Source organism: Elaeis guineensis, chromosome 8 (assembly GCF_000442705.2).
Source record: "Elaeis guineensis isolate ETL-2024a chromosome 8, EG11, whole genome shotgun sequence".
Taxonomy (NCBI): domain Eukaryota; kingdom Viridiplantae; phylum Streptophyta; class Magnoliopsida; order Arecales; family Arecaceae; genus Elaeis; species Elaeis guineensis.
In genome coordinates this window covers 19,004,468-19,020,324 of record NC_026000.2, presented here as the reverse complement: position 1 = coordinate 19,020,324, position 15,857 = coordinate 19,004,468, and the positions used below count along the sequence as shown (strand labels likewise).

At 35.4% G+C, this 15,857-nt stretch overlaps 1 protein-coding gene across 1 annotated transcript; it reads right to left on the bottom strand.

Moving 5' to 3' along the window:
• Window positions 1-311: 311 nt before the first annotated feature.
• LOC105049952 (uncharacterized) lies at window positions 312-11,725 on the bottom strand. The gene is made up of 6 exons (XM_010929763.3): window positions 11,537-11,725; window positions 11,357-11,397; window positions 8,949-9,112; window positions 1,785-1,884; window positions 1,508-1,677; window positions 312-1,230 (listed from the first exon to the last, which is right to left on the bottom strand). The coding sequence occupies exons 1-6, from the start codon at window positions 11,587-11,589 to the stop codon at window positions 718-720; spliced, it is 1,041 nt and encodes a 346-aa protein (XP_010928065.1). The 5' UTR covers window positions 11,590-11,725; the 3' UTR covers window positions 312-717.
• Window positions 11,726-15,857: the final 4,132 nt, after the last annotated feature.

The following is a 15,857-nucleotide window of genomic DNA, read 5'->3' as shown; positions in this document are numbered from 1 at the left end:
AGATGCATCATCTGCCAAGAATAAGTCTCTAGGTCCACTATGAGTGGCATCCGACTCTAAGTCTCCAATGGAAACTCTTCTTTCCACGATGCAGTAAAGCCTAAAATTACTGCCTTACTGAAACAGTTACTCTAGTAAACCACCTTGCGGGTTCACCATCCAACGAATAGCCATTTCTTGGAACGCGCACCGAATAGTAAAAACTTGAAATTTTTAAGCATTAGAAAAAACCTTCTGCAAAGAACCAGCATGAAACAACAGAAGCCACAGTCAACATAATACTGCTGTTGAGCATCAATGATTCAGGTTGCTACCAGCTGAAACGGAAATTAGTATTATCCCAACCTGTCAAAACGTCAGACTAGAAAAATCTAGCCCTGCTGCGCCATACAGAACTTATGAAACAAAGGGCACTCTAAAAGGCCTAAAAGATTGATGCTACAGCATTCTACAGAGTACATACCAAGCTACATGAAATTCTAAAGTCTACCAATAACCAAACAAAAAAACACAATCCATAGATCATCTAGTTCGGGCTTCTAAACATTACATGACTATGATAGCACCCTAATCAGCAAATTAGCAAGCCAGAGCTCAACAGTCTGAGAGACCCTTCTAGCATCTACCGAACCTGGCACCTTGCATCCCAGTAACTAGTGAAACCTGTAGTGAAAAATGTCTATAACAAAGTTTAGCTGGAAGAAGCTGGCCTCTTTCCTACCTTGCATATGGGTGATATCGACCAGCACCACCACCATAGCCTGCCCTACTACCGTACAGCCCACCAGAGCCATAACCAGCACCGGGGCCAGAATCATATCCACCACCATAGCCAGAACTTCCATAACCACCAAAGCCCTCATCACCACGCCCATAGCCACCTAGGCCCCCTCCACCATATCCCCCACCAAACCCTCCATATGATCCAAGGCGACCAGAGTAACCAAGAGAAGATTCTCCTCGGTAACCCCCTAATCCTCCACCAAAACCACCATATCCACCACCAAACTCACCACCACCAGCACCATAACCACCATAACCACCAAACCTACCACCAAGACCTCCAGGGGTCCTATAGGAAGCCGGGCCAAATCCTCCACCACCAAAACTGCTATAAGAGTTGCCAAAATCACCAAAGCCATCACCAAAAGAACGAGACCTAGGTTCACTACCATATGCATGAGGTGGTGGGTTTGAGGCTTTCTTTGGTTCAGCCTTCTTGATCTCCACCTACAACAAAGCAACAACATTAACCTAATTCCTGTTACACAAACTGTCTAGCAAGCCTCGTCTTAGGAATATCTTTGAACCTCCAGCAACCTTAACCTAAGAACATAATAAATTTAACAAAAACCAGTGATATACACAAAATAATACGAAGCATAATAGCTCTATAGTGTTTTTTGTGTTGCAGATAAACCAAAATGAAACAAAAACAGTGCACGACAGGGCAAACAAAAATCAGGTCCAGTGCCATATCCTTCATATAAGATTGCAGAAAACTCACCTGAGAACCAGCCAGATCAATCATATTGCCCGTCGCTAACAAATCATCTACAACTTGTTCAGAATCAAAAATAATAAAGCCAAAGCCCCGAGGGCGGTTGGTTGCATGATCGCGTATAATCTGGTGATCAACCACTTTCCCATATTTTGAAAAGAAATCCTTGAATTCATCTAATCAATACATAAAGCACCAAAAGGAATAAGCAGCAAGCCATAAAAACATTCAGGAAGTGTACAATATTTGCTCAAAAAAACATAATATATATGAACAAAATTACCTTCTGTAACCATTGATGGGATCCCACCAACAAATATCTTTTTTGTTTTAAAATCCTTCGATTGCACGGAGCCTTTTGGGATGGTTCTTTTGATTTCAACCTGCAGGTCATAACTCATGAGGTACCAAGTGTTTAAATATTTGGAACCACCACAATATTACTTTACCTCCCACAATAACATCCAGCATTAGCTACTGAAATACATGCATAAGAAACAGTATAACATATAAAAGACTTGAAAATGATCAAGCTAGAGCAAACTCAAAAAGAAAATGAGAAAAAATATTAACAATAAATTTAAAAAGAAAAAGAAAAGACATAGTACGACATCCAATCAGCAAGCTGTACAGCATATTTTTTATTGTTTTGCAGATGTGCAAGAAGCATGAAGTCATAGGCTACAAGGGTGCACCTAACGGTATTACAGGAAGAGGAGGAGAAGAAGAAAGGATTGACATGCAGGCATTCTAGTCAGCTGCAACTAGTCCCCCGTACTGAAGATGTTACCTAGCCTGAATCTTCACCCATGAGCTCTTTCTAATAACACTCAATCGTACTACATTTACTTAAAGGAAAATTGAACCAAACGACCTGTTGCCACTTAGGCGTGCAGCTCCTAACATAGAAGGCCAGACAAAGCCTATAAAGTCACATTGTACAAACAATTCACAAGCACCACATTTCTGAGAACTAACCAATAAATCACAATTCAACCATTTGGCAAAATTAACAATGGGCCAAAGACAGCTTAAAGCAATCACTGCAAAACACAATTTCAAAAACATAGGGGATAAGTTGCACATGGCCAAAAATCAATAAACACAAGCCCACAAAATAACAGGATGAACAACACACGCTCGATTAGCTGGTGCATAAATAAAAAGACTGCATATAAAGGCAACTGCACTTCATCAAAGAAATTACTCAAGAGCAATTACCCAATGGTCGTTATTTCAAAAAAAAAAAAAAAAGTTCAGGTGTGCAGAGTTTTTGCTTCCAACATTCATCAAGACAGGCTGTCATCTCGCAAGCAAAACCTCCAATGGATAAAAAAAAAAAAAAAAACATTTTATGGTCAAAGTTCTCTTTCTTATTCTCAGGCTCATTTGAAAAATGGTTTTAAAGTTTCTAAGCTTCACAGTCCACGAATAAGTAAACTTCACAGGATTTGTCACTTTTGCTGGAAAGTGCAAGTATAGAGACACAGGTAATGAGAAGAAAGGAAGAAGGGGACACCAGCTGCTTAGGGCCGCTCGAGATGCCTGAAGAGATAAACACGGGCTAACACTCAAGATCACTCAGGATTCCCTTTTTTTGCTTTTTTTTCTTTTTAAGCATGGTAGCTCCACATGGCCACAGGCTATGGGCCCAGTTTACATCTATGTTCACAGATTACGCCTATGATATAATTTCTCTAAGAGGAAGGTGGAGAAGGGGAGACAGTTGGGCGATGCATTAGGTAAGGCTGGGTCAAACTCCAATTCAATTTTAAACATGGACTTGCTAGTAACACACAAATTTCACGCAAAGTATTGCTTATGCTTACATGGAGCTTTTAAAGGACTTTCTTTCAAATACGAGAGGAATTAAAATGCTCCACCTCAGCTATGTAAATATTTTTTGTGGAAGTTTTGCCACACATGAACTATTCTTTGTTGACAACTTAGGAAAGAGACTAGCTGCTTGTAAAACACACCAACAACATGTTAGTTATAGTCTTCTCTATTATATAAATAATTTGGATTGCATGTAAAGCTCCTTTTCTAGAGTTTCACCAGCTTCTAACTTATATTATTTGATGTGAACAAGAGGGCAAGGTTCAAGTATCAAAACAAACTGAGGAAATAAAAATGGGAGACAAGTTCAGGATAGTGTAGGAATCAAACATTTAAAGTAGAAGCATTTTTCTAAAAAATAAGCTTGAAATACATGTAAATATTTCTTTTGAAAAAATAATGTACAAGTGAATGATGAAAAAACATAGATCCAAATGAAATCACATATATACAGATTACCAGCTTATATGCATAACTACAAAAAACATCATTTCAGAAAGAAGTATAATTACATAACTTACAAGCACATGAATGACATTCTCTTCTTTTGGAGAAAGCTTCATAGACAACATGGAGCTAAGCAACAAGGGTTGCTCCCACTCAATACCGAAGATACTCCGAAGTATATGGTTATACATATGTTAGCTAGCATAATCACTTGGTTGACATAATGTTTATCAACTGTTATGCATCATATTCTAATTATTGTTAAATAAATCATCCATGGGTCTCCATTACTCTACCCTGACTATACATCCAGAGTCTTTTCTTACATCACATAGTACTAACAGGGTACAACAAGCATTAAATATTATCCAGCTTATGGAAATAAAAAGAAGGGAAATGAATAAGGAAACCCCTTGCTTATTCCAAGACAAAATCAACTTTTCGTCAATTGCAAATTAAATCATGCCCTCAATATATCTGGACTGCAGCAAATCACAGAATTTCTTGAAAGGGCATCAAGGTCGTCAGGCAAAATGCAATAACAAGGATGTTTTAGGCTTTCCTCTCCTCTCATTTTCCTTTTGATGTAGAACTTTACTCTATTTCCATGAGAGTGCATACAAAGAAACAGGAGTAAAGAACAGATAGTACAAAAATTCTTTTTTGTTTTTCCTTCTCCAAGCTATCCGCCCAGGGCCTCACTAGAGAAATCAAGAGGGCACACAACCATGAATTGGATGCCATTTATCTTCAAGAAGAACTACGGGATTGAGCATTTTCAGCTATCCATATCCTTATTTAGATTTGTCATCCACTTATGCACATTCAAGCTTATAGTTTATTTCTGGTTTTTGCAAAATGCAACAATTAGCATAAGAATAATATATGATCTCTATTTCTTTCATTTCAACCACGAATGTATGAAGGGAAAGCTGCAATGCCTGTTTTAAGGAAAAACTTGATCACAATGGGGAGGATACTTTGTGGAGGTTCATGAAGGGTCCAGAAACATCAAGGATGGAGAAAATGTGAAGGTAAAACACAAGCTATGTGGCCTAAATTTTGTTTCATCATACACTCATTTGAAAGCTCATTTATTACAAATTCCAGACCACGGCATGCAGGTTTGTAAGCCTGTTGATCCTAGCATGTTAGAAAAGCCACACAAATTCAAAGATGATAATGATCTATGTGTTGCTTTGGCATCTAGAAGAACCAGGATATTGCTTCCTACCGCTGAAGAATATGGCTCAAGAAAAAGAAGAAAAAGGAAATAATGATGGTGCTTTAGCAAAAGGTTCTAACATGATGGCTAGAGACACATCAGGTAGCTTGATAGCAAGGTGTTTTTATGCAATGGTTATTTTTAATTGGAGTATGCATGTGACAATTCTCTACAAGATTATGTCGCACCAGGAACAACTCTGTTAGCAGATGAAAATACTGATATTGAGAAAACAAAGATATGCAGAGCATCATGGCTTAATAGAGGAGTGCCACATGTTAGTGATGGTTAGATAAATCCAACACAAAAAACTTTCACAAATTTTATTGCAGTATCATCAGCAGGGCCTCTCTTTTTGAAGGCAATTGATGCATCAGAGAGGTAAAGAACGCCGAAAACATGGCACAAATCTTTCTGGGAATGGTTGCTAGAATAAGACCTAGAAATGTTGTTCACATTATTGCTGATGATGCTTCAGTTTGCATCGCAGCAGGATTTAAGGTTGAGAATAAATATCCAACAATATTTTGAACTTCATGTGTTGTGCATACACTTAGCTTTGGAAAATATGTGTGCACCAGAAAAAGAGAACAAGCTTTCAAAATATCCACTTTACAATTGGATAAGAGAAGTTGCTACAGGGGCAAAGTTAACTAGGAATTTGTTGTTAAATCATAGTTCAGCCCGGACAATTTGTAACATGTATGCTCCATTGAGACTTTTGAGTATTGCAGAAACAAGATTTGCCTCTACTATGATTATGGTGAAAAGTATGAAAAGTGAAGGATGCATCATCTCAAAGGATTGTAGACAGTAATGGTAAATTCATAAAAGAATATGACATGGAGAAGGCACAAAAGATCAAAAGTTGTCATGTTGATGATCAATGGTAGGAAGAAGTTGATTTGCTTTTATTGCTGACCCACTCATCCAAGTGTTAATTTGTTGTTAGAAGCTGACATCGATGAACCTATATTACACTTGATATAAGAAAAATAAGATTCAATGATAGAAGAGGCACCTGATGCTATATACAAACATGGAGGAAAAAATCCAATTAGTGATAAAACTATCTTCCATGATGAGGTCTATGAAATTCTAATAGAGCTGTCAATTTGGATTGGACCCGTCGGGTTGGCCCCCCCCGCCATGTAAATGGGGCGGGTTGGATTTATATTTTAGCAACCCGTTTAAAAACGAATCAAATGACCTGCCCCGTTTGGGTCGGCAGGTCGAGGCAGGCTGACCCGTCTCTTTTTATTTATACATACATACATACATACATACATATATATATATATATATATATATATATATATATATATTTCAAAAGAGGATTCTAATGTTATTGAAGAGATAATTGATGAAGAAAAGGAAGAAGATGAAGAATTGAATGATGAAGACCATAATAATGATATGAAGGATAATTTTTTGGGACTTTGATTTGCCTCTAAATTAGTTTGAAAATTGAAACTTAAAGTCTTTTAAGTTTGGGTTGTATTAAATATTTAGTTTAAGTTTGACAATTTCATTTCATGACTCTAAGAATTGAGATGTGAGACTTTGATAGGTTAATTTGAGCTCAAATTGAATATGAAATTTAGTTTATATTACTGTTTATAGTTTTTTTTTTTTAAATTTTGATGGGTTGGCCCATTTAACCCGTGGTCTATAGCGGGTCGGGTCGGATCGTATTGGGTTTTTTCCAACCCCTCAGTTAAACGGGCCAGCCCGCCCCAACCTGTTTAGAGGCGGGTCGGGGTGGGTCAGGACGGGCCGGCCCGTCTTGACAGCTCTAAATTCTAGTGAAGAAATGGACAAAAAGCACAAATCTACTTCATTGCCTTGCACATTGTTTGCACCGTTAGTATTATGGTGAAAATGGTTGCTTGAAGGACGTGGTCAAATGCTGCCTCAGCAAAATGCGGAGATTTCAGATGATCAAAATACAGCTTTTGCACAACTTTTCCAACTGAATAAAATTTGACACAAGTGCAAAATGAATATGGAGAATTTGCAAAACACGAAGGTTATATTGGACAATAGGATGTGATGCTTGAAAGATACTCTTCTCCTCCACAATCATGGTGGGCTAACAGATGGATCTCATGCTCCAACATTAGCACAATTAACTGATACGCAATGCTACCAATTAATAATTTTGAAAAATTAAACTATCAATAACTCCAAAATGCTTTAATTTTCATCTTTTAGATTATTTGAATGTGTTTTAAGCTTGAGAATTTTAATATGCAGATTGCTTTGTCAACTTACCTCTTCTTCATATTGTGAAAGGAATTGGAATAGGTAAAATCCATTATAGAGAATATAAAGAGCAAGAAGTTGAAGTCTCAGTGAGCAATTGATCATGTTGACATCCATAGCAATCTAAGACTTCTTTCAAGGACAAAGAATAGAATACTCACAAGGCCCACGTAAATTTTGGGATATTATTGGTGATGATGTTTTTTTGGAAAAGGTCACAGGTTTAGAAATAGCTAATAGTTCATTGGGTGAACTTATCACTACACCAAAAGGCTTTTTTCTGTTGATGGATATAAGGATCTCACCCAACATGAGGTGGGAAAGAACAATTAACTTCAAAGAATGAAACATTTTGTCATCTTTGGGCAACAGATTATTATGTAAGTATGTATACTTCTTTGATGGCTTTATCATAATGGTGCTTGTATTTCAATATTTATAGTAGAAGATATTCTTTTTATGTTCTCATGTTCAATATAATAAGTCATAAGAATGAGTACAGTATTCTTTTTTTTTTTTTTTTTGTTGTTGTTGTTGTCGATGTCTCACATTCTAACTTATTTTCTTGTTTTATACAGTGAAGGGAATGACGGTGCAATATTGCCATTATATTTTTTCTTATTCTGAACCCTTTTGGTATCTACAGGAGCAAGAGATGAAAGGACTTTTATTCTCAAAATGTGAGGAGCAAGTTCTCTCAAATTGGAAGATGTTTTTTTGTCAAACATGTGATTAAAGACTGAAGCACTAGTACACAAGAATGCAAAAATTTCATATCAGGCTAAAGGTTTTACAAGTTAACTTTCAACTTTTTGTTTTTGTAATCGCACTTTTTTTATGAAAATCTTGGTTTTCAGTTGATGAAAATGTGGAGCTTTGGTTAATTTTGGAGATATAAAGGACATATATTATGACAAAAATACCACTGGAAAGGCAAAAAAATATAAACACTAGCATTTTAGTTTTTTTGAAAAGATAATATCTGACTGGTTTGTTACAGTTGTTCTAGATGTTATTCTCTTCTGGTTGTAATCAACTATAAATGAACAAAATTATCTTGTGCAGCTTTCTAAGGTTTCTCAGCTAGCATTCTGCATCTCAACATACAAAGCAACAACATGGTAATTGTGTGATTAAGAAAAATGGCTGAATGTCGAAACCAAGATTCCAAGACTACCAAGTACTGCATCATGCTTGTATAATTCATAGTAATCAGTTCCAGCCTGTCAACAAAATACACATTACACAGATTTAAAAAAAAAAGTAACAGACAACATTTATTTTTTTTTCTATTCAAAAAATTTGTAAGATTTATTTATTAATAGTTTCTGCATATATCCATATCAAATTTTTTTTTCCTCTTGCTGAGTCAAATATTCAGATACTTGGCCTATCCAATTCTCATGTCCACGACACTGATGACAAATAGTAGAAGACTATTAGCAATAGATGAAGGAAGTAATTGATAAAGACTCATTAAACCATCTGAGAATTCAAATTATGCAAGTAACTTTGAATATAAAATGACAATGGATCCACATGAGATTTTGAAGGAGGGGAAACATGTTTTCCATCATATGACTAATTTGTCAACTGGAAAGCACAGCAAAGAATAAGTTCATAATTTAATCAAGCTAAATATAGCCTCCTCTACTTGAAAATGATGTTTACCTGTTTTCCATTGATTATGTGGGTATCATCAATTACTTTATCAACAACGGAAGGATCAGCATAGGTGATGAAACCAAAACCCCTTGGTTGAGATGTGTATTTATCTTTCATTATCACATGATCTATAATCTCGCCATACTTCCCAAAATGCTTTGTAAATGTAGCTGTTATGGGAAATAAAGATAATGCAGTTTCAGGATATTATACAGATGTCCAAAACTACTCTTCAAGAAATAGATAATCAACAATAACCATGCAAAACATAATAGATAATACATCATATCACAAGAAAATTACGATATCCAACAAAAAATAAAAGCATATAATATTGATAAAATCAGCCCAAAATTTTAAATAGGCTTTATAGGGAAAAGAAATAGAGAAATTATGCCCTAACATATCAGTGTCCAAGGACTTTCATAAAGTGGTTGATCACATATCAAGGATATATAGTACAACAAAAAAAAAGGAGGAAAACAGAACGATTCGAACAAAAACTACAATGTCGATTAAGCAACAACATTCTTTTGGGGTGTTTGTATTTGCCAAGTGCAACAAATAACAGGATCATTCTTCTATGAAACACATACCTGGACTCCAAATAACATGGTCATACAAGAAATGAAAATATTGAATTTAAAAAAAAAAGGGCGGGATAGGATATGGTAGGGATATAAGACCACAAGCATTTTCTTTTACGTATTAAGATTTAATGCATGTCATAAACATTATACACGTTTGGTTTATTAGACATTCTACAGTTCAAGACCTTCAATACTCTCCCTGCATAAAATCTCTTTCCCAGTAAGGCGCACATTAGAGTAGAAATTGTGCATTACAAGGATGTTAAGACACGTGACATGAAAGATAAAGTGAGAAAATACATTGTGACTGTACAGCAATAAGTGAAAAATGTAGGGGTGAAAGCGGTATAGATATTATCTATTCGAATCCATTTTCGTATCCGAATCAATCCAGATATGAACAGAAATTTGAGGATCCGACTAATATCTATATCCATATCCGTCAAAGAAAAAATGGATCTGCATATGGATAGACAACTATCTGATCTGTATCTGAATATCCGAATCAACATGTAACCCTATATAATTTTATATGGCACTTATGAATTTTTAAGGGAAATATACAACCATATAAACATGTTACTAGCTTGATTTATCATCTATTTAATAATATCTTTGATTCTATATTCATAAAATTTAATTATTTAAGTAATATTCATAATTATATCCATACTTTCAATATTCGAATTGTATCCGTATCCGTTTAAAACAAATACAGATATAAATTTTTGCATCCGAATAATATCCATATCCATATTTGTATTCATCAGACAAAACAAATATGGATATAGATATGTTGATATCCGATTCGTATCCAATCCGGTTTCAGCCCTAAAAAAAATGCCTTGGGTTGAAATAGAAACCAGGTTTTTCTATCAAATTAAAAAAAAAAAAATTCAGGTGCAGGACTATCAACAAACAAAAAGCACCATATAACTAAAACCACTGGAAATAACAATTTCAAAGGACTGCATTTGAGACCAATGCTTCAGCCCCCTGATGAAAAAAACAACAAGAAATAAAAACAAAAGCAATGCCCAGAAATATGCTTTAAGACATTAAGGCTATCATATCCTTGACTATAGATATATTACAGCAAAAATGGCCGGAAGGAGGATGGGATCCTTAAAACTGCAACAAAGAAAACCAATAGACACAATAGCCTAGTGTAGCTTGCTAGAGCAAAAGAAACTTAAATGGTGTTATAACCAACCGCAAAGACCGCCAAAAACTGCACTGGAGATACGAAGGGAAGAAAAAAAGAAAAACCTGCATTTGGTTCATCAATACTTCATAAATGACTAATATTGAAACAAGGTTGCACGAAGGCAATAAAAGCATTGATCAGGAGAATAATTACCAAAGTCAAGAAAAGGGACAATTTCACCTTCTGGAAAATGGTCAATATCACCAGAGTAACAGAAGAAGAAAACAAGAATTGAACAAGGGCCAGATCTGTGAATAATTATAAAGTGAAGATATCAAAGTACAATCAAGGAAGAAGGACAACCAAATGAGGAATGACACATACTGAAGGAAATCAACATCATTTCGGAGTTTAGACCACAACAACACGCATCCATCACACCGAAATCAGGCATAAAAATCCGATTTATTAAGAAAAAAACCGATGAATCATACCACTTGCTCAACGTGCTTACAACCCTTTTTAAGATTTCATTTTTCTTGAAAAAAATAAGTAATTAAGACAAGAAAACCGGATGATAATAATCGCAATGAATCCACGTTTTAGTTAAATAAAAAGGATCGAAAATTCATATGGAAGAAACCCTAGAGGAATTAGGGGCGGCACAGGAGACTAACCAATGCTCGTGTCCTTGGGAAGCCCTCCAACAAAGATCTTTCTGCGGCCAAAAGAAAAGATTAAGAGGAGGAACGCGTTGGAAACCCTTTAAACGAACCGCAAAATGGGGATAAAACGATGAATCGAAATCTTTCTTGAATACAAGGAAAAAGAAACAATGAATAGAATAGAGATCGCACCCGGGGCTCGCTCCGTCGTGCTCCCTGGCCTTGGCGTCGTCCTTGGAACCCATGTTGGCCACCGGATCTCCGGAGCGGAGGCTACGGTTTCTGGAAAGTGGGGGAGCAAGATTAGGACTAGGGTTTCGAGGGCTGGGAGAGAGGATTGGAGTGGGACGCCCAAATGTAGGAGGAGCTAGGGCCGTCTATGGCAACCATCAGGTCACGTGTGGTATTTTCCTTGGAATACTTTCCTTCTGGAAGCTTCCATCTTGCTGAGGTTGATCGTGTTGATCGAATGGTTCCCATCTGCACGTGTTGAGCCCTTATCTGGATGAACCATCAAGGATCATCTGGTGAAGAACCAACAGGCTCCCGCACTTAACAGTTCTTAAATTTTGTTTTTTTTGGGTAAAAACAGTTTTTAAATTTCATGAGAGACTAATCTCTATCCACTTCAGCCCAACTCCAAGCGGAAACGAACCTCGCTGTCCGACCCAAGTAGAAACACTATGTAAATCAAGCTTACGCTTGATGGTCTAACAAAGTTGGTAGTTCTTTAATTTTTTTTTTTTTTTTCAACAAGATTCAATTTATGTTTCTTTCAAGAAAAACAGATCCGATGTTGATTGACAAGGTGGGCCATTGAATTTTATGATATAAAATTGCATTTTATGTAATTTTTGCTTATATTCTAGATTTTTAGGTATACTGCGATTATGATGATATATTTCTAATTAAATTTGATTTATTATTTCTGATCATTGAATGCCATGTTTTGATTTATTTTTAGTTACATATGGTTGATTAATGAGTAAAAAATTGTATAAGTTTGTATGAAATATACTGTTTGGATATGGATTTATATTTTTCAAAATTATTATAAAAGGGTGGATCAAATATCGATCAAGAGGTTTTTGTGGACACAACCTACTTCAATCTAGAAAAATTTTTTATGCACCGTAAATGGTACAGAAATGCGCATGCTATCCGTGATAATTGATTCATGCATGAAACCAAAATACAACATACAAAAAAAAAAAAATATATGAACTTTGTATGAGAACCAATCACTGCGGACAATGTTGGTGCACAAAAAATTTTGCTTTCAATCTAACCAAGTCCAAACTGACCCAACCCATTGCCACTTTTAATCATGGTTGAGGCCATAGGGATAAAAAATACAAAGGCTAACAGGCCCCACGGATGATGGTTGAACGGTTTTATATGTATTGTACCAGGAAAAATACCACTTTGAGAAAATTTAACCGGAATCAGATGAAATGGGATCAAACATGAATTATTGCCAATCTCCAATGATTTTATCAATCACACTACTTCATGCCCACCTTGGGAGATGCTTTATTTAATTTACATATATAGCTATGTTAGTATGTGCAAAAAAACAAATAAATAAAAGCAAAGAAAAGAAAAAGGCCCATGTATACAAATGATCATGAAATAACCATCAATGCAGGGTGTGTGGTTGTTCAGATTGCTTCTAAATGAATTTTCGCACCATCCAAATAATAGAAAAGCATGATTTTTGGGAAAAAAGTATTAGCTATCCGAAAGCCATTTTCAAACAATCAAGAAACCTTCAACATGTATTGTGTAGCATGGCCTAGTTCGCAAGAGAATTCAAGGAACGTCAGTCCACGTGGTGGTTTGCATTGCTAAGTGAATGGATTTTAGGATTTTGTATAGTTTAACTAGTACAAGGAACATGAAAATTATAAGAATATAAAATATACTAAATAATAACTTTTAAACATAGCAATTTAATTTTATTCAAGTATATAATAATAACTTGTAAACTAAATTTATTTTATGTATCTTTGTTGTTGAAAAACAATTAACAATTTATGAAACAAAATGAATTAAAAAATTATAATGAATGGGAATAGCTTGATTTAAAGTATTGTAATGCATTATTCGGCACGTAGTAGAACATATCAACTATAATAAAGTAATGATAAAATTAATTATATCATTATTGGTAGGAGTTAAATTTAAAAACATATTTAAAAATATTACATGCAATAGTCAAAATCTCGAGGCTTGTCTACAATGAATCACGAAATCAAAGGATGCTGAGACCAATAAAATAATTTACAAGCATATGTGCTAATGATATATTTATGGCGATATATTGCTGGAAATTGTAGTGTCGTCATAATCATCGTCAAATGTTGAATGTGCTATTTTTCACTGCAAGCCTGCTCAAAAACTATTAAGAATGGCAATGCTTTCGGTGAAGAACTAGTTGAGCTGGTTTTTGGGTTTAAAGAGAAACAGAATCTAGATTTACATCTCGAGTCATTCATAATGAAATTAAAAAATATAAACCCATATCTAATCTATTTATTTTATAATCCCAAAGTAGCCACTGGTATATTTACGTTTTCACTTGTAAATGATGCACATGGCTAGAAAAGAATAGAGCCAAACACGACATACAAATTTCAAATATCACTAACAATAAAATTAATTCCTTAAAGGTATCCTTGAGGGTGCGTAAAAAATGACATGACCCAAACTTCACCTGATCCAACACTTTATGGTTGGATTTAGATCAAGGGACTTTTAGTTACGGTTGAATATGGGTTGACGCTTTAATCAGATACTGATGTATAGTTATATTTAATGAAAATAATTGACATTGGGTCAAATTGTGATTTTGGATAAGAATTTCCGACCAATTCTTTTTGGGTTAATTACTTAAAAGATTCTATACTTTTTAGAGATTTTTAGTTTTAGAAAAATTTTAGTTTTAGCAGAATATTTTAATTTTTTCAATTAAATATGTGTACTATCTAATTTATTACAATATTGGTCTACCGTCAATTGATGTTAAAGTTTATCATAAAGATGCTGACGTATCATGCACGGCGTCAATCCGCTAACTGATGTGTCATGTTATATGGATGACGTATCATCTACATCGTTAAACACAAAAGAATGATATAGAAATTTAGGGTAAAAGGAGATTAAGTGTTGGAGATAGAGAAAGAGAATTTGAGGAGAAGGGTTAAAGAGGATGAGGGTCGAGACCAATATCCCACCTTTGAAACCCTAAACCTGAACAACTTAGCTGGAGAAGAGTCTGTACTATCTCAGGGAGTTGAGGGTGATGTTATCATTGGTGAAGCCGAGATCTTCATTGGAGTCGTTGCCGTCGACAAGGACGTGACCACGGAAGATGCAGTCGTGGTGGGTAAGGATGGCATAGTACTCGATAAAGTCCTTCTCAAGCCACCAACCATCAGAGAGCCCGTCGTGGGCCTCCACCCACTGGCACACATGGTCGAAGAAATGGTGGTGGAAGTCCAATCCAAGGTGGCACTGTTAGTGGTGCCGAAGACCACCAGTATAACGGCTGCGAAGAAAAGAAGAGGGCAAAGAGATGGTGAAGAAGAAGCCATGAAAGAAGCTTATGAAGATGAGAGCAAGGAATAGAAGGAGAAAAACAGAAGATGGATTTGAAGAGGCAAGGGAGAATGGATTCTGTCGTTCTAATATTGAACCGAAGGCAACGATGGAATCAAAGCGTTAGCTATGGAAGGAGCCAAGACGTCAAGGCTTCTCCACTCTCTCCCCCTATTTCTGTGTGAATTGCTGGACTAAACGAAAACTGAGCTTTATAACCTTTGACCGGCTCCAGTAAAATGGATTTTTCTTTTGAAGCTTATAATAGATTTATTTAATTATATATCTTTTCATTTTTATCCTCCTTCCCACTCCAATTTTAACTCATTTTGAATATTTTTATCAAATTTGACATCTCATTTTCACATATGCATCTTAACGATAAACTTCAATATCGATTGATGACATACTAATATTGCAACAAATTAGATAGTATACATACTTGATTGAAAAATTTAAAAGATTATGTTAAAATTGAAAATTTTCAAAAAATATAAAATTTTTTAGGTAATTAAGGCTTTTTTCTCCCTTGATACTAATTCTAGTTATTTAAATATTTTTTGGAGGTTAACTAGTAAGAATAGAAAAGAATGGGCCTGTTAGTTTAGGTTTTGTTTGTCAAGGATTGAATCAGAGTAACTTAGGTTAAGATCAACTATGGTGCCCCAAAATGGCGCGTGAGTGGGTATGGATTTTTAAATGACACGATTTACAATTAAGTCAAGGATAAGTTAAGGTTCTGTATCTTGTCCTCATTTAATATGACCTGACCATTGTTATCCCTAGGTATCATCATAACTAAGATTAATTTAAAATTTGGAGTATAGCAGCCATGGTTTGATTAAGGATAGAGCGAATTAAAATACAACCCCATGTCTCAAAGCCATGTAACTTGTATGTTATATCCAACGCT

Coding starts and splice junctions, on each gene's coding strand:
- LOC105049952 (XM_010929763.3), bottom strand. CDS start 11,589: ATGGGTTCCAAGGACGACGCCAAGGCCAGGGAGCACGACGGAGCGAGC. Junction 9,113..11,356: donor TCCCAAGGACACGAGCATTG/GTTAGTCTCCTG, acceptor TTCCCATAACAG/CTACATTTACAAAGCATTTT. Junction 1,885..8,948: donor ACATAATCAATGGAAAACAG/GTAAACATCATT, acceptor TATGACCTGCAG/GTTGAAATCAAAAGAACCAT.